This window comes from Pinus tabuliformis, chromosome X, assembly GCF_031772625.1.
Source record: "Pinus tabuliformis cultivar Carrire ecotype Pingquan chromosome X, CPIR1, whole genome shotgun sequence".
NCBI classification, from domain to species: domain Eukaryota; kingdom Viridiplantae; phylum Streptophyta; class Pinopsida; order Pinales; family Pinaceae; genus Pinus; species Pinus tabuliformis.
In genome coordinates, this window is record NC_142308.1 from 552,720,812 (window position 1) to 552,739,824 (window position 19,013).

At 32.7% G+C, this 19,013-nt stretch overlaps 1 protein-coding gene across 1 annotated transcript; it reads right to left on the reverse strand.

Moving 5' to 3' along the window:
* Positions 1-16,879: 16,879 nt before the first annotated feature.
* On the reverse strand, positions 16,880-17,370 carry LOC149141189 (histone H2B-like). The gene has a single exon (XM_089446348.1). It carries the CDS (start codon positions 17,311-17,313, stop codon positions 16,888-16,890), a length of 426 nt encoding a protein of 141 aa, XP_089302474.1. The 5' UTR covers positions 17,314-17,370; the 3' UTR covers positions 16,880-16,887.
* Between the last annotated feature and the right edge of the window lie 1,643 nt (positions 17,371-19,013).

Consider the following 19,013-nt stretch of genomic DNA (forward strand, 5'->3'; position numbering starts at 1 on the left):
TGTAATTGTTGCTCTCCTAATTGGAGTACACTTGGAATTATTTCCCATATAAATATGGAAGCCTATCTCCTCTACTTTATACCTAGATAAATACTCTCTAACCCCTATCATATGACGTGAGACCCCACTATCAATATACCAGACTCCTATTGTGGTCGAGCTAGATAAGCAAGCTATGAGGACAAACTCATCCTTAAGTCTTGAAGATATTTTATCAATATCTACTGAAGCTATTGCCTTCTGGTGCTTCTTTTTATCACCCTTCATCCTATTCGAGCATTGACTAACATAGTGTCCACACTAACTGCATACAACATTTTAGTTTTTGTAGCTCAGACAAGTGTTCTCATCTCTATTGGTGTCTATGAGGCTAAGGAACATAGGAGGATAATTATCTTCAAGACCCAGAAAAGGTTTCTAAGGGAAATGTCTTAATTAGATTAATAAGCCAATTTCTAATTATTTTACTAAGTCTAACTTAGGAAAAGTGGTTAATTAAATCAGATTAATTGAGGCAAATTGATTTTCCCTTGGGGACTTCTATAAAAATCATTTAATGGGTCAAGATGATATTAAATATTGATTGAGATTATATCGTGGCCATTGGTTGCTTAATGAGAGATTATAAGAGGAAATTGATGAGTTACTTGGAGATCACATTTGAGACACAAAATTGCAATGATAACAAGGGCACAACAATAGTGTGTAGGACATTAGCAGTGAGGTTTCAACAAAGAAATAGAGGAGAGAATTTCCAAAGAAATTCTTCGCCGATATTCAAGTATTCCAAGAAAGGAAAGGAGGCCAAATTATTCTACAAAAAGAAAGACAAATCAAGCAGTGCATGTAGCCAGTTCCGCCAACGTGAGTAGCTAGAGCTCGATTCAGTTGTTAATTGATGGATATATTTCCAGAGGTTGAGTGAGTGGGTCTATCAGGTTGTTGGAGATAGGATTATACACAAGATTATTTTTCCCGGAGATCGTGCGAGTTTCTAAGTGACTAATTCATACAGTTTGCCAGTGTGAATAGCTTGAGAGAAGCTGTGTGGATTTGCAGAGGGAGACTTTTGTTTTCCCAGTTCAATTTTTCTAGTAGGAGTGGATAAAAATATTTGTTGGAGCTTTTCCAATGAGAGGAAAACAATTATTGTAATTCTCAATTGCTGAAGATTTATTAATAATATAAACCCTCATCTGTAGAGCTAGTTTTCCCTGCACTGGGGTTTTTCCAAGGACTACTGTCCAAAAATATCAATTTCAAAATTTGTGCGTGTTTATTATTTTTTCAGTTCCTATTATTAATGGTAAAAATTACAGTAGTGATTCTATTCGTTATTTTCCATAATTAATTTCTGAAGACAAATAAACTACATTAGATAGAAGAATAATTTCTAGTAACTGCAATTAAGGAAATTTGACATGGTGTCAGAACAGTTACAAAGTGCAAGGGTTTGCATGCATAAATCAACATAGGGAACAAGAAGAGGAAAGATGAGGGTTATCCCAGTTCGAATATCTCCAAATTTAATTTTTCGAGTTTTTGAGGAGTTTCGAGAAATGGACTCAATAGTTTTAAACCATTAGGACATGTTAGATGGAGCCTCTAATTTTGGAGTCTATAAAGCCAAAATAATCTTGATGTTGGGAGAGTAGTCTCAAGGAGTATGCGAATTGTGTGCAGATCCAACCCAACTCTCAACATATAAGAAGGAAGATGCCAAAGCTAGGATGATTATCCTTAATGGGGTTAAGGACCATATAGTTCTGCATATTTATGAGCTAGATACAACAAAGAAGATGTGGGATTTAATTTTAAAGTTGCTCCAAGATGTTACCACAAATAGGAAGTTGATTCTCAGTGAGAAGCTGAGAAACACAAAGATGAACAAATGGGAAAGTGTTGTATGTTATCTCACCAATGTTAGAGTAGTGAAACATGATTTAGCAACTATAGGTGATAAAATAGATGACAATGAGCTTGTGAGGATCAAATTGAATGGATTCTTAAAGCAAAGGGATGAGTTGATTCAAGTTATTAATGGACGAGACACACTACTGAGTTAGGACAACCTATGGAGCAATTTCACTCCATAGAATGCTTTAGGGGCGAAATTAGGGGGTTTTTCATTTTGGTTGCGAAAATATTTTGCAAAGAGAGGTTTGACTATGGATCACCCAATATTTATTTAAATAAAATTAGTTTTAAAACCAATAGCCCATGGAAATTTGATAGGGGAGAGTTGAAAATTTCAATTCGCCTTGCAAAATTCAAAGTAGACACCCCCATTTGCCCTATTTTTTGGTAATGATAATTATCATGATATATTTCACCCTAATTTTATGAGAATATAGATTATTTGGAGTTATTTCACATTATGGAATTCATTTTCACTCTATTCTTTTTTTTTTTCATGCTCAAGATTTGTTTAAATGTAGTTATTTATGGTAAAATTTAGCGAAGACTTCACCCTAATTTTATGAGAATATAGATTATTTAGAGTTATTTCACATTATAGAATTTATTTTCACTCTATTCTATTTTATCACACCTCCAATTTGTTTAAATGTAGTTGTTTATGTTGAAATTTTGCCAAGACTTTACCCCAAATTTTACGAGAATATAGATTATTTAGAGTTATTTACCATCATAGAATTCATTTTTATTCTATTCTATTTTTCATGCTCCATATTTGTTTAAATGTATTTATTTATGGTAAAATTTAGTGAATACTTCACCCTAATTTTATGAGAAAATAGATTATTTAGTGTTATTTCACATTATAGCATTCATTTTCACTTTATTCTATCTTTTCATACCTCCGATATGTTTACATGTAGAATTTTATGCTAAAATTTAGCCCACCTCACGAAATCTAGGTTTTATTGGAGAAAAGTTCCATCCCTATTTAAAGAACCATGGAAAAGAAGGTTGAGCCAAAAATAGATCAATTTTTCAATTTTGTATGGTTTATTCAACATCTAGCGAACACATGACTACTCAACCTTCTGAATTTTAATTTGGTAAGCACCTACATCCATGTTCTTTTTCGAATGAATAATGAATGTGATTATTATAATTTTACATTGTGAAAATATAGTTTGAGCTAAATTGTTATGATTTTTTCTTATTCTAAAACTCTACATAAATAGTAGGTACAATGCCATCTTTTTTTATGTCGAGAAGAAGATCGAGATTAGTTTTGCCCAATCTTTTGAGCTCTATATTGGTGAACGATTCCTCTATTTTGACTAGTAATAATATATCAATACATGTGTTGACATAGATATAGTCATATATTTTATATCTCCCCCTCCCTAGATACCAACCTAAGATGATCTTGAGTTCAGGCGTACCTTTTGGTAGATGTAAATTGGCAAATGAAATATTTTAAAATGGTCATGCACTTATAGGTAACGTATGGTAGATGTAAATAGGCAAATGCAATCTTTTAAAATGGTCATGCACTTATACATAATGTATAATTTGATTTTGAACATGTTATTTAATTTTAAAATTCAATTTTTTTATAATATTTATTAATAGATTTTCATATAGATTTAGTTTTTTTAAATATACAAAACAAATCATATTTAATTTTAAAACACTAAATATCAAGTTGTAGAGAAACAATGGTTTATTCCTAAGAGTGTATGTTTCTTAAATAGTTTTTAACAAAATTGAGGGAATGGTAAAAAAATTAAAGCTAAACAATACCTTAATAACATTTAAAACTAAAAATCACTTATACTAGCAACTCTTGGAAATGAAAAAGTTTTTAACAAAATTGAGGGAATGGTAAAAAAATTAAAGCTAAACAATCCTTGAATAACATTTAAAACTAAAAATCACTTATACTAGCAACTCTTGGAAATGAAAAAACCTCATCAGCTATTTTCCAAATGACTCTATCAATGCAAGGAGTTGTCAAAGCTCCCTTATACAATTAATCTTTCATGCTATAAATATTTATCTTATTCATTCACTATTTTCCAAATGACTCCATCAATGCAAGGAGTTGTTAGAGGTCCCTTGTACAATTAATCTTTCATACTATAGATTTTTATCTTATTTATATTCACACAAATATATTTTTATTAGGTGTGCCTAATTAGTAAATAATTCACCATTTTCATTGTCATTAGCTTTGTGAAGTGGATAAAAAAATCCTTATTTAAAAAAAAAAAAAAAACTTGAGCAACACTAAAATAAAAAAAGATAACTTATTATAAAATAAATTGAAATTAATGTTTTAAATTGTACTATATTCCATATATATTGTGTTTCGCTAGTATGTGCCATTAACATTTACAATGTGGATATTTTCCCTTCTATTTAGACACTATAGACAATCCACTCTTTATCACTGTTCTTCTCACCATATGGAATAATCAATGATTTCATGCACTATAAATTTTACTTTTGCATCACCATATGTTCAAAAAGATATATACCCCCCCCCCCCCCCACCTTTCTCTCTACGGTAAATAACATTAATTTAAATTAAAATAAAATGAAAAAAAACGAAGAAGAATGAAGCTATAGGTATAATACAAAAGTGAAATATTGATTAATATCCCCCAAAAATGGGAGAATATCTTCTAAAAATCACACAATTTTAAAAATATTCCTAATTAGACTATCAAAAAATTCAAATGATTTTCATTAAAATTTAAGTGTATACACACCAAAATGATATAAGTAATACCCCCTCTAAGCCTAAAATAACTTCCATTCTAATGTCCGTATCATGCCAGAATATTTATAGAATCTGAAAAAGACAAAAACAGTAGCAATAAGGAGGGGGGCTGAAGGAGGAAGCATAGAGAGAGGGAAGCTGGTTTGTTGAGAGTCTGGAAGCAGGAAGCTGGAAGCTTGAAGTGACCTGGAAGCTGGAAGCTTGAAGTCACCTGGAAGATGGAAGCAGGAAGCTGGATGCTGGTTGTGTAAGGTGTTAGAATCAGGGAGAGCAGGAAGTCACACCCAAGATTTTGTTGAGGGTGTGAGAGAGTTAGGATATGATGGTGTCAGAGTTGGATGATAAAGTCAGGAGACCATTGTTTAGTTTTGGTTTGAAGGTGGGGTACAATAACGCGTACGATGAAATTAATTTTCCATATTTTCTTTTTTTAGGGTCTAGTACAACAACACTCTCTCAGAGAAAATGAAATTACTTTTTTGTTTCTTTCTTTCCATGATGTGGTTTATTTTCTTTCTCTATCTCAATAAACCGAGTAAATTATAACCTAATACAAATCAAGTTATAAAATTTGAAATATTTAAAGATTTCTATTTTGCAACCCTAAACATAAATTGCTTTCAATGTTCACATTTTAGATTTTAAATTAAATTAAATTTATTAATATAAATATAACATTAAAATAGTATTTAAAATAACATTTAAAAATTTAAATTTATTAATATAAATATTATATGTAGATCAAGTCAAAGTCAAACAAAGAGTAATTAAATTAAATAAAAAATAAATCATATACATTAAAATAAATTAAATCAGTCAAAATATTTATAATAAAATAGTTTTTATATGTTAAAATGATATTTACATTAAAAATAAATAATAAAATTACTAATGTTACCATGTTTAATGTTATTCAAGATTTGTGTAGATTTGAATCCCTATAATATATGAATTTCTTTCTAATTTACTAATATAATTGAGATGAAGGAGTTTCTAGTTGTAAATATTTTGCAGTTTTAATATAATGTAACAATGAATAATATAATTGAAATAGAATTTTATGTAACAAATAATACTTAATGTATTTTATTATGAAATAGAATTACACTAATAATGCTTGTATGAGTATTGTTAAAAATATAGAATTTATAGTACCTATTTGTTAGTGATGTAGTTGTGTTTATAAAATTTATTATTGTGCTATGTATATAGTTGAGTTTATGAAATATTATATAATGATCATATATATAATATGTTCATATAGCTAATGCAACCATTTAAATTAAATGGTTAGTAAAGAGTGACAGGAATCAATCCATTATAAACATCAAAACACTTGCTTTATGATACATCTCCCCTTGCTAAAATTAAAAAAAATGATAAAATATAACTAAAATATAACTACTTTATTATTATTATTATTATCATTGTTATTAACTATAAAGATATTAATATATAAATTAATCATATATACATTTAAAAATAACATGTAACAATATTCTTAACCATGGATATTCATCTCCATTTTACCTTGGAGATTCTTAATGTGTGGATAGGCTTTGTTACAATACATGGACAAATACCATGGCTTATTAATATTAGGTGTCAAAAAAGCCAAAACTCATTTCATACGACATTTTTTAAATTAATCAATTTAATTAAAACAAAATAAGCTCATAACCACTTTGGAGATAAATATTAACCTTTGATTTGTGAATATTGTTAAAAATATTTTAGAATATTGCATGGAGGTTAAATCCATACCATCCACTTTATAAGTATTCATAATTGAATTAAAATTTTGTAAGATTTCGAGAGATTTTTTTTAGTGGACTTTATTTCTCTTGGAACTTCATAGTAGATAGATATATGATAGTGTATATAAGTGAAGAAATGTTATAAGATAAAAATTGCTTATGTTAAAATGTCAATTTGTTAGGTATTAAGTTATTGTTGGATGATTGTTTAGATAATCACTCAGTTAATTCATCTCTAAAAATAATAAGTTTAACCCTTGAGGTGTAGATGAGTTGGTGATAGAGTACATTATTAAGGAAATATTTGTGACATCATTGGTTCAAACCTTAAATAGCCATGACCACCATATGAAGGAGGTTTCCATGGTCACTATAAGTAAGGTGGTTCAGTCAGTTTTCATGAATTATGTGAAGAAATTGAAAACTAGAATGGAGCAACATTCACAAGAAAAGGACACCTTGAGTTGAGAAGGAAATGTCCATTCTATCAGTATGCATGTATTTATGTATGTATAGGAATTTGACTTATTCCAAATCTATGGTTGGATATATAAAGATCAATTTTATAATGAAAGTATGTGGATCATAAAATTTCCATTAAGAGCAATGCATGAGGGGAATTTGTATTGGATAAACATTCTCTCATTTTAGACAAGTCAAGAGGAAGTTAAAGATAATTTTGGAGGTGTGTCCAAATCAAATAGAAAAATAAGGCACATTAAAGTTCAAGTGAAATCAAGATTATTGTAATTAAGTTGTAATTGGCAAAGGCATCATAAAAAGTTCACGTCATAAAGATTTGAAATGGTCAAAGTAATGGAATCCTTGTTTAAGTTAGTGTAATTTTTTTAATCCCAACATAAGTGGAGATGGAGAGTAAGTGTCAACGTAAACAAGGTGACCTTTGACACATTAACATAATACTTTTCTCTTCTATAGTCTCACTCATAAATGAGGAGGAAAGTAGGGACACTTTCAAACTAAATGGGGACAAGATTATATGATGTATGAAGATATACAAAGTAAATCCTTTCCAATGATGCACCATAATACTATATCCTGACAAGTCTTGTAGTTCTTGAAGTGCATGCATGTACTTATTTTTATTATTTATTATTTTTATATTAGTCTGCTATATATTAGTTATTTAGATTTTTTAATTTCTTTTAGCCTCAACCTACATGCATGCATATATTAAAGGAATTTGTGCACACATTGTGAACTTATAAATTAGCCTCAACCTACATGCATGCATATATTAAAGGAATTTGTGGACACATTGTGAACTTATAAAATCCCATTAGGTAAGATAAATAAAGACAATTATTTTTTCTTTATGGTATTCTTCATATTTTCTATTTATTTCCCATGTTTCTATGTTAATATCACATTTAAATAGTTTTACAATGTGCTTACCTTCTCGACTCTAGTATTTTAGCTAAAAAATGTTTGAATTTTCATCACATGGATTTAGATCTAGATAATAAAATAGGTCCTATGGATAGAATCTTTGCATTAGGACTGAAATAATGGTAAAATTCCATAGTTTGACATTTCAAGGAAGGGTATCATTACCTAAGCCATGCTTGAAGGTCAAGGGTTACACTAAATTATTTCTTGATACACTACATGTTCCTCTATCTTATATTTGTGCTTCCCTTTCCAGATCTATTCATTGTTGAGAACAATTGGAGAAAACCCTAACGATTGAAGGTCAAGGGTTACACTAAATTCTTGCTTGATACACTGAATGTTCCTCTATCTTATCTTTGTGCTTCCCTTTCCATATCTATTCATTGTTGAGAAAAGTTGGAGAAAACCCTTGTCTTTAGATGGGTGTAAATTCACAACATAACTGATCAAGCTACACCTCCCAAGGAAATAAAATTTACTTAATTAAATTAATTACTTGAAATTCTGGGTAGCGTGATAGTATCTCTTTAATGTTGGTCCTTTATAATATATTTGTACAAGCATCAAAATGTACAAAAACCATATATAAACATTAACTTCACACATTCATATCAAAATCAAGTATTACATCATTAGGTTATTTGGTTTCTATTAATAATATTAATATTAAGGCTTGCTAATAAGGTTTAATAAAATTTATTAATACATTATTATTAATAAATTTTAATAATAAGGTTTAAGGTTTAATAATAATATTAATATTAAGGTTAATAACATTAACGTGGCTATTAATAATGTTAATAATATTTATATTAGTTAAATAATATTAATATATATATATATATATATATATATATATATATATATATATATATATAGGTTTGGCTAGTGAGGCATGCTCGGGGAGATTGAACTTCTGATCACCTGGATACACAAGGGCTTGCGAACATTATTTTTGCCAATTGTGCTACTATGTGCTAAAAATAATAATTATTTATTAATAAAGTTTAATAACTTTATTAATAATATGATTTAAACCTTAGTAACTTTATAATACTAGACTAATAATTGCATATCAATACATTTATCTACACATAATAACACACTAATAATATATTAATATATACATTAACACATGTTAATCATGGTTGGCACGGTCAACCATGATCAACATGGACATCATGCTCAATCATGATTAACCATAGACACCAAAGGCATTAGGTTTAATAATAATAAAATTTAATAAGCTTTATTAATAAGATATAATAATAATAATAAGGTTCTATTAATAAAATTAAGGTTTTTTAATAACATTAATATGGTCATTAATACTGTTAATAATATTTATATTAAGGTTTAGTATTTATTTATTAATAAGGTTTAAGGTTTATTAATGATATTAATATTAACTTTGATTAATAGTAGCATTTATTAGTATATTAATGAGGTTTTTAAATAATTTTATACTATTATTCAAATTGTAATAACTTTATAATAATACATTAATAAGTATGCATCAATACATTAATTTATATATTAACACATTAATAATATATTTATCTACACAAAAAAAGATTAATGATATTTTGTCTACACATTAAGATATTAATCTAGACATTAATATATTAATATATACATTAACTCATGTCAATCACTTGGTTAACCATATTCCACATCAACACTGACATTAATACAATCAATGCACTTAATAACTTTAACTTTAATAGCTTTAGATAATAAATTTAATATTGGTTTAATATTATTTAATATTTAAGTTTCTTCAATATTCAATTTTTGATATAACTTTAATAACTTTTCTCAACCATGCAACTATATTCACCATGGTGAAACCAACTCAAAATTTGTCAACCATGATCACGAAGGTTAACATGGTCAACCATTGTGATGCAGCCCAGGCCTCTCCCAGGCCACAACTACCAGGATCTCTGACAACCAAACATATAAAAGCTTGGTTCATGGCGATTTATAATCTCATGATTTATAACAGCGCCCTTAAAAGACACATATTGAAATTGGACTTGCGCACACTTTAATAATGGACATGCTCATGTGCATATATTGTATAGGAAAGGCATATATACACTACCTTATATATATCCACAGCAAACTATATTCCCCTTGAGTTGAATGTTCTTTACCTTCTATTACCTGGCGATGGTTATAGGATGGGTTTTGTCCCGGACAAGGTTCTGATTAAAGCTGAGAGATATATATATCTCCGCCCTCAATACAGTTCCACAGATGCATGAACGACTCGGACAACCGCGGTTGTAATTATAGCGCATGCATAACCCTGTCCCGGCAATGAAACTTATATACCTCTGCTCCCTTCACTCGTGCAGATACAACTCGGCGATGGCTCGATTACTTGCACAGAAGTTGATTTGATAACCATATATCACAATTGTTCAACCGACGATCCTTCCCTTCAAACTACGGATCCAACGCAAATGGACACAGCAGAAGTCGAGTTGCTCATCGCATTGACAGCTCTATATACCTCCGTCCAAACCTGTTATCAGTTTAAAATCGAACAACAGATTAATCATTATGGTGGAAGCATATATATATCGCACAGGCCTGCATACAAATTCGGTCAGCATGTATATAATTCGCAATCGCCCAGCACAAACGGGCGATATGGCTCGCTGATCATAAAGTCTTTATGATCTGATCAGAGTGGTTAAGCCCTCAACCTCGATGCGATAGCACGCTGGAAAAACGCCAATCCACCCGATTACCATACAACGGGTTCGCATAGGGTTGTAATTTGATACACGCCAATACGCTTCCTCGGTAATCACACATACAACAAGTATATGAATCTTCAAAGATTGTTAACAAAAGCATAAAATATAGATATCTATGCAGCATCGATATACATGCACCTTCTTACCAGCGCCTCATGCAAATTCATATTATATAACATCAATTACAAACAGAGACGGAATGTCCAGAATCATCAGTTGAACATTTAACAAATACGATCCACTAGCACATATGCGATTTCAACATGCTCATATTCACATAAGACAAATATTTACATAGAACTTGCTCTTCATGGCCAGATCTGCAATTCTATGGCCCTTTTACAAATTGCCCAAAGGCTCCCAAGGAGAAACCTTACTCACTTCTCACACACACTCCTCACCCTTCTCTGCTTCAATGCCTTTGAGGCTCCCTAATTTATTAAACTTAACATGATAAAAAAGTCCTAAAATCACTCCACTAAAGCTCATGCAATGCATACATATGGCAAAATCATCTTTTCATCTTTTTCCCTGTTCTAAAATAGAAAAGCTATCCTTGTCACTTAAAGGTCCACATCCACTCCTTTATGCCTAAAAGTTCTCCTAGTTTTATTTATTTTGAGAATATCTAATTAACTTGGAATTTAGGAAACTAATGCATGACCCCTATGTCTATTATTTACAATAATTCCCTTTGAGTTGGATGCTCCCGCATCACATTGTGAACATGGTAAATTATATTCATTTATAGTTAAACATTGACAACCATGTCCAACAATGTTCACCAAGAATTTGAGCAACAACATGTGGCTTAATAGAAGTTTCTATTATATGTAATTGATTTTTCCTTCCTTAATTTATCTCTTGAATAATTCTAGTTCTCTTTTAATGTTTAATTGAACTTTTTGTTTCTACATGATTGATTTCATTTTTTTTCTTTTTTTTTAAGGGTTTGGGTTAAAGTTAAAGACATTTTTTGAGTAAAGAAGCACTTTTTTTTTATTATCTTTTTGTCATGTTTATTTGAGAAAGATATGGCATTAGGCTTAATATATGACTTCAATTATTCTATGGGATTGAATGTGTTTATCTGAAGCCAAGAAATTGGAGAAGTATCTAGCTATTAGAGAAGCAATGTATAAGAAACCAAAAGAATTTGATGTAAAGATTCATGATTTTAAGATAGCTATTCATAGACATTATTTTCATGTGAAACCTCTAGAATGTGAATTACATAGAATATGACTGAGTTGTTTGAATGTGTCAAGACCCAGTTTGAGCAAAATAACCTTTGCAATTCAACATTGTACACTTTTGGGAGTACCTCTCCAACTAGTTTCCCCTTGGGAGGTAATAAGACCTTTCTGAATAAAAAATGATAAAATCATACAAAGAGATTTGCAAGAGTTTATAATAATAAACTTCACAAAAATAACCCATGATGTTTCTTTTCTCAAACATGGAAAATGAGTATATTATAGTTTAAATTATAACTTTTTTTCTTATTATTAGATATGATTGCATACATTATGAAGTATTATTTGAAATTGTACAATGTTTTCTAATTTTGTGAAAGAATTATCAAGACTTTACAATGTTTTATAATTTAATGAAAAATTCGTAAAGATTTAATTTTTCTTTTATAATTCACTGAAATATTTTCCAAAAACTATACATGCATATTATATTATTGATAAAATAGGCTATACATTTTCCTATGTACCATGGAGATTTGCCCATTTATTATACATATGGTTTTTGGGGGGTTTCTTAAAATTTTCCCTGTTTCACTCAGGAGGATCCTAGATTGAGCCACGCTAGTGGCAGCAACAATGGAAAAACACAAAAGTGTTTTTGAAATGCAGCAAGAAAATCCTAATTTAACTTTTTCCTTGATTAAAGTAGGAGAAATTCAAAATTCCACATCACAAGACAACTTGAATGAGTTAACTGAGTTGAAATAGTTATTATCACTCAGTTAGCTTAGTTAATTCAAGTTGCGGTCATGAACTTGAGTTGTGTACAGTGATTCCTAAATTTTAGGAGCCTAGGTTGAGTTAATTTTAGTTGCAACAATTTAATTCAATTACATTGAGTTATTATCAGTTAAACTAGTTCCAACTGTTGGAGGAAATAGTGGAGGGTCGAGTAGTGGGGTGTGTACTCACTCATCAACCAATTAACTAATAAATCAACCTAAATTAACTCATGCATGCACAAAATTCGAGTCAGAGGTTGGAGTTTAAGGGAAATGTACTATCAGCTGTAAACTAGGTCAAGTTGTACAGATAGTGCATGCAGTTAGAGGAAGACCCTATAATAATTGTGCAATCCAAATGAGGAAAATTCCTATTAAATTAGGGCTAATTCCTTCAGGAACAATGCAATGAAATAGGAGCTTGGAAAACTAATAAATTGGCTAAGTATTGGCTTGAGTTAGTTTGTGAGGTAGTGCAATAGATTATACAATGCAGAGGTTGCTCATGCTTGAGAAAACATTGTATTTCTTTTCTATTCTTTGATTAATGCAATGCATATAATAAGGGGTTTTGATCAACTGCTTTCCCCTAGATAAATCTTTGTGTATGTGTTTTGAATCTTGATGCATGTTCATGATTTGTGTTCTCGATCGTTATTTTCTTTTCGCAGATGAGTAGAGTATCTTCAAGTCTTGTGATCTAGTAAATTTCATGAGCAGTTTTGAATCTACAAATTAAATTTCTAGATGGTATCAGAGAAACAATCACAGTAGAGAAGAGAATGCGAAGTTTCTTTCGTAGGTGGATCAAACTGGCAGGATCAATTCTTTAGAGCTAGCAGGGTGGATTTCTATGGATCGAGACTCGAGTATGCCCTTGAGGGTAGCTCGAATTCTATTGCTTGGAAGGACAAGATGGAGGCAGTGTTGGAAGATAATTGGTTGAAGGAAATCATAGATAATGACATCCCGAAGCCTCTAACATTTGATGCTCAAGATCTAGTAGAATGGAAGAAATGTGTAGCAAAGGAGAGGAGGATCATATTGGAGGGAGTTTGTAGTGCCCACTCTAGTTTCCTGACCCGGATACGACATTATCTTAGACACTCTATTCTTCGAGGACCTCAGATTGAGGATTTGGACCCATGACACTATTATTAGCGATTGAGATATTCATGGTTGTGATGTTTATGAATGCTTTCCATTGATATTATGGTAGCATGAATGGTTATGTATCTTATCAATCAGTATTCTGATGATTGCAATATTAATAGTTAAGTTGGTCTCTATTTGAAATTATGATGAGGGTAGTAAAGAATATGTATGCGCTCTCTAAAAGCATAATGAGGACAAATTTTATGGATAGGTATATTTCTACGATGTTACGATGTTGATAGCTTAATGAATATGTATGTCTCCATTGATGATTATTGATGATAGCGATGAGGGATGTGTCCCCTATAGTACAGACTTACAATGGACAATGATGTGAATGACCAGGAATTGTTAATGATGCTATTATGATAATTGACTAACATTGAGAAACAGTGTTACTGATGATTACTGAGTATGGCAGGGAACCATCAGAGGCACTCGCATATGACGAGTTGATGACACCTGGTTTGACGAAAATTCATATTATTTTATCTTTGAAAGTCTAAGTCGATCTTAGAATCTGCCATATATGTTTAACTATATTCTGATGATATATTAATGGTTGCAGGCACATATTAGTTGCTTGACCGAATGACTCACATATGGGTGATGGGGTTGTACAAGTGGATGGAACTACATGGGAGGGGTGGGACAGAGTCCCTGATCCCACCCACTAGCACTCCCGTCGTGATTTGGGCTGGAAGGGTTGAAGCACCTTCGCCTTGAAGATCACGATGCCATGAGCGCATGTTCCAAAGTTGGGTCGCTCATGAGGACTTTATCGGGGGGCGCGCATCAAGGCGGATTCCTTGATCCCCGACACCATTAGTCTCACTATAGCAGGCAACATAAGAGATGATAGTGGTCTATGACGTTGCACTATATTTTCCCCTCGTCATCACTGGATGCTTGAAGGGCAAGTGGTGTGGCACCCTTGGAACTTCAGGGGAATTTCTTGAAGGGCACGACCAACTTGGCACCCTTGGCATCACAAATAAACTATTAGGTGTGGCACCCTTGGAACTTCTAGGGAAGTTCTTGAAGGGCACAACCAAACTGGCACCCTTGACATCACAAATAAACTATTAGGTGTGGCACCCTGGAACTTCTAGGGAAGTTCTTGAAGGGCACAACCAAACTGGCACCCTTGACATCACAAATAAGCTATTAGGTGTGGCACCCTTGGAACTTCTAGGGAAGTTCTTGAAGGGCACAACCAAACTTGGCATCCTTGGAATCATTAAAAATAAATAATAATAAATAAATATAAGCAAGGGATGAAAACTAGGTAAATTTACATCAAGGGTAAATGATGATTAGAAACCAATGTAATTAAATCAAAATAAAACTTGGAATAAGGAGGATCATAGGAAGAATTAAAATAGAGTACCTTAAAAACTCTACCCTTCCCATTTTGGAAAATACTAGGAATATTATGTGGTTTAATTAGGAAAAATGGGAAAGACAAACATAATGGTAAGGATAAAGATTAATCCTAAACTAATTTAAACCTAATTAAGAAAAGGGGAAGGTGAATTAAAATGAGAATAATAAATTAAATTTAGAGAAATGTAGAGAAGCTCCATGTGTCAACAACCAACATAAGAATATCCATCTAGGAGATAACCTGAGTTAAATTAGGGAGTAGATTGGGGATAAAATCTTGACTCATTAATTGACTTCAAGTAATGAACACAAATTAAGGAATAAAAGGAGGGAATAAAGAGACAACTAGGAGAAGAAATAGGAATCTTGTTGAGGTGAGGAAAATATTAGTTTTAAATAAAAATTTAAGTAAATAATTTTGGGAGACCTTTGATGTGAGAATGACACATGGGTGGGTGAATAATCAAGCTATTGAATTATAAAAAAAAATAATTAATTATGCATGACATGACAAGTGTCACCTATGAGGACTCCTATAAAAGAAGGGGCAAGCCATGGAAGAAGGGACTTTTTGGGAACCCTATTGTTGGATGGATGAGATGTTGTGAGAGCAGTGATTACGAAGCTATAGTGAGTTTGGTGAGGTAGAGGATTTAGAGAGGGGACTCTTGAGCCAAGGTGTGCTCTCCTCTACTAGCTAGTGCTTGTCTCCATTGTACAACCCCATTGCAGCTCGGGGGTCCGCGGGGAAGAAGAGTACCCAAGGAGTAGGCTGGGAGGTTAACCGGTGAGTCTTCGCATTCGGATCAAGTGCGTCATCATTCACTCGTGGAGGTGACCAGCTACAAGGGAATACCAGCAACAACAGAGCAAGCGGAGTCTCGCCTTCTAGTGAACGGTACACATGTATTTCATTACTATTGATCTTAGTTTAACATATGTAAATGTTATGATATGTTTTCCTGAAATGAGTGTCAGGAATGTGTGTGCTAAATACATTGGAAATTTCAATGCGTTTCTTTTCTGGTTGTATTTGCTGTTAAAAAAAAAAATGTAATTAGTCTGAATCGTGGTCCTTACACTTGGTATCAGAGCCCAAGTTGAACCCTTGAGGCCTATGGGCCCATGCATGCATAACTAGTTTTTTTTGCTATGTGGGTATTTCTCTAAAATCAAATTACTCAAGTTAAAAAAAAATTGTTAATTTTACCCAGCTAATTACACAAAACTGTTCCTATTGATATGCGACTCGACTCTGCTTCTACATTGTTTGAAATGGTCTGGCATTCTCTCATATTTTTGATCTGGGCATGAATAAGTCAAATGTAGTTTGTCGCGAGTTAAACAGATGAATCTCCGTCACAGTCTACGTGTCGATTTCTTCTGCAACAATCACAGAGATTCATATATGGATTATTGTATCGTGAATGGTAAATAAGTTTCCACGGACTAAGGCTGTTCTTGATCACTTAGAATTGAAAGCTGGGGCGTGTTTAGTCCGGGATCATGCCAACCGGGGTCATGCCAACCTGTGAACGTTATTAGAATCTCAAATTGCCGAATCTTAACTTGTTAATAACATAGGTTCCATTCCCGATCAAAAAAAAAATATAACGGCGAACCAAATGTCTCCATCAAACTCTGAGAGTCAATATCTTGTTTGAAATTCGATACAATAGGTGGCGTCAAAAGACACCAATAAATTCAATTCACAGAAAAATACCAAATTTAAGCGCTGGTAAACTTGGTAACAGCCTTTGTACCCTCTGAAACAGCGTGCTTCGCGAGCTCCCCTGGAAGAGCAAGCCTTACGGTGGTCTGAATCTCCCGAGAGGTAATAGTAGGCTTCTTGTTGTAGTGGGCGAGCTTCGATGCCTCGCTCGCCAATTTCTCAAAAATATCATTAATGAAGGAGTTCATGATTCCCATGGCCTTGCTGGAAATTCTGATATCAGGATGAACCTGCTTCAAGACCCTAAAAATATAGATCTTGTAGGTCTCAATGTTCTTCTTATGCCTCTTCTTTCCCTTCTTGTCTCCGCTTTCCTTAGGCAGCTTTTTCTCCGTCTTTAGAGCGGGTTTCTTTTCTGCTGCTGGAGATTTCTCTGCAACAGGCTTCTTCTCAGCTGGTTTCTTATCTGCCTTGGGAGCCATTGTTAGAGTTCGAATCTAACGAGACCAAAGCTTGAAGCTTTAAGTTCTTTGCAAAACTATCTGGAAAACTGAAGGTACTGCTTTCCACTATTTGGCATGCATGCTCCACGCTTTTTCGAGTTTCAACAAACAACTTTTCGGTTGGATACAGAGCAGTAGTTTCCCACAATATAATATCTGGATTTAACTGTATCAGGATCATAATAAAGGAATGCTTTATAAGGCTATAAATGATCATGGACACTGTTCTTCTGTTCAAGCTTCACTGCAGAATTACTTGAAAACCACATTTGAGAAATATCACTCTCAAAGATGAGCTTTGCAATGTCCTTTCCTCCTCTAGAAATGCAAACAATACCATGATCTCGACAAATAGCCCTCACCTGCTCAGGGATCTTTATGTGTCCTGATACCACCGGTTTGCCATGAAGACTCACAAGGGTTCCTACACCACATCAGGAAGCCAAGAGAACAGTGCTCTAGCCTTTCAACACGTGAGACTTCTTTTACATTGATCAACTATATTAGTCTGCTCCAGCTGACAGTTCATGATCTCCTATACACACATCTAGGGTTCAGCTACTATCATGTTTTCATCCCTTAAAAGGACAAGCAGTTCTTCCATTGTTTATGTGTTTCATGCAATGACAATTATCCCTTTTGCAGTCCAAGTCATCACTCTTGGTGTCCACATCACTGAGATTTTTCCAATCCCTGACATTTTCAGATGGCCAAATCCTCCTCTCTATGCAGTTCAAGACTCAAAATGGTATGCTATTTCTTACAATGCTTTTCAAGTTCATGGCATATTTCAGGGTTTGGAAGGACAACAAGAATGCTTTCAATCTAAACATGGAACATGAGGGCACAACACCCCTCCTCTGAGGACACATTTTCCCAAATACTTAGCTGCATTCATTATTAGTTAGTTGCATATTTTTAGCCCTTGAACACAGTTCATTCTTGTTTATTTTTCTGTTTGGCAGTTAGTTTAAAGTGGACCCACTGTAAAACTACAAGCCCTTTGGCCAAGTGAATTAAGCAATTGGTTCTGAGCTATTCTTTCTTTCTTGATTTTCTTGCTTGTACTTCAATTCAAGTTCCAAGTCAGAACTGTTTTGTATCAATTTCTCAATGGTATTTTTCCATAGCCTGCTCTATAAAAACTAAACCATAACCATTTTATTTTTAGACCATTAGGTTATAGGGCCACGTAATCCAAGGTACGAAACATGGAATAAATCTACCCTACAAGAGAATGCACTTAGAGATACATTTATATGCAAAATGTCCATATACAAGTGTTGGGTAGCTATTTCCACCATTTCCATAGTCAATTAATATTTCATAGATAAGGATTTGGGGTTTTTTTTTGGTTTTGGTTTTGTTTTTAATTATTAACTAATATTTATAGTCAGCTAATACGTCCATGCAAAGAGATTCAGGATTTTCTTTTGTTTAAATTTTTAATTATTAACTACTTTTAGGGTTTCTAAAGGCAAATTGGAAACTTGGGGAGTCAGCTTAGTGATTGCACACAAAAATAGAACATCTGCATTCCTGTTTCAGCACACTGATTGGGCCCATGTATGCAGGAGCTTTGAGAAGTTTCCATCATGTGGAGGGCAACACTTCAAGAACACTGCCAAGAACACCACATGAGTGACACCCAAAATGAGGGATTGTAAATGCCCCCAACA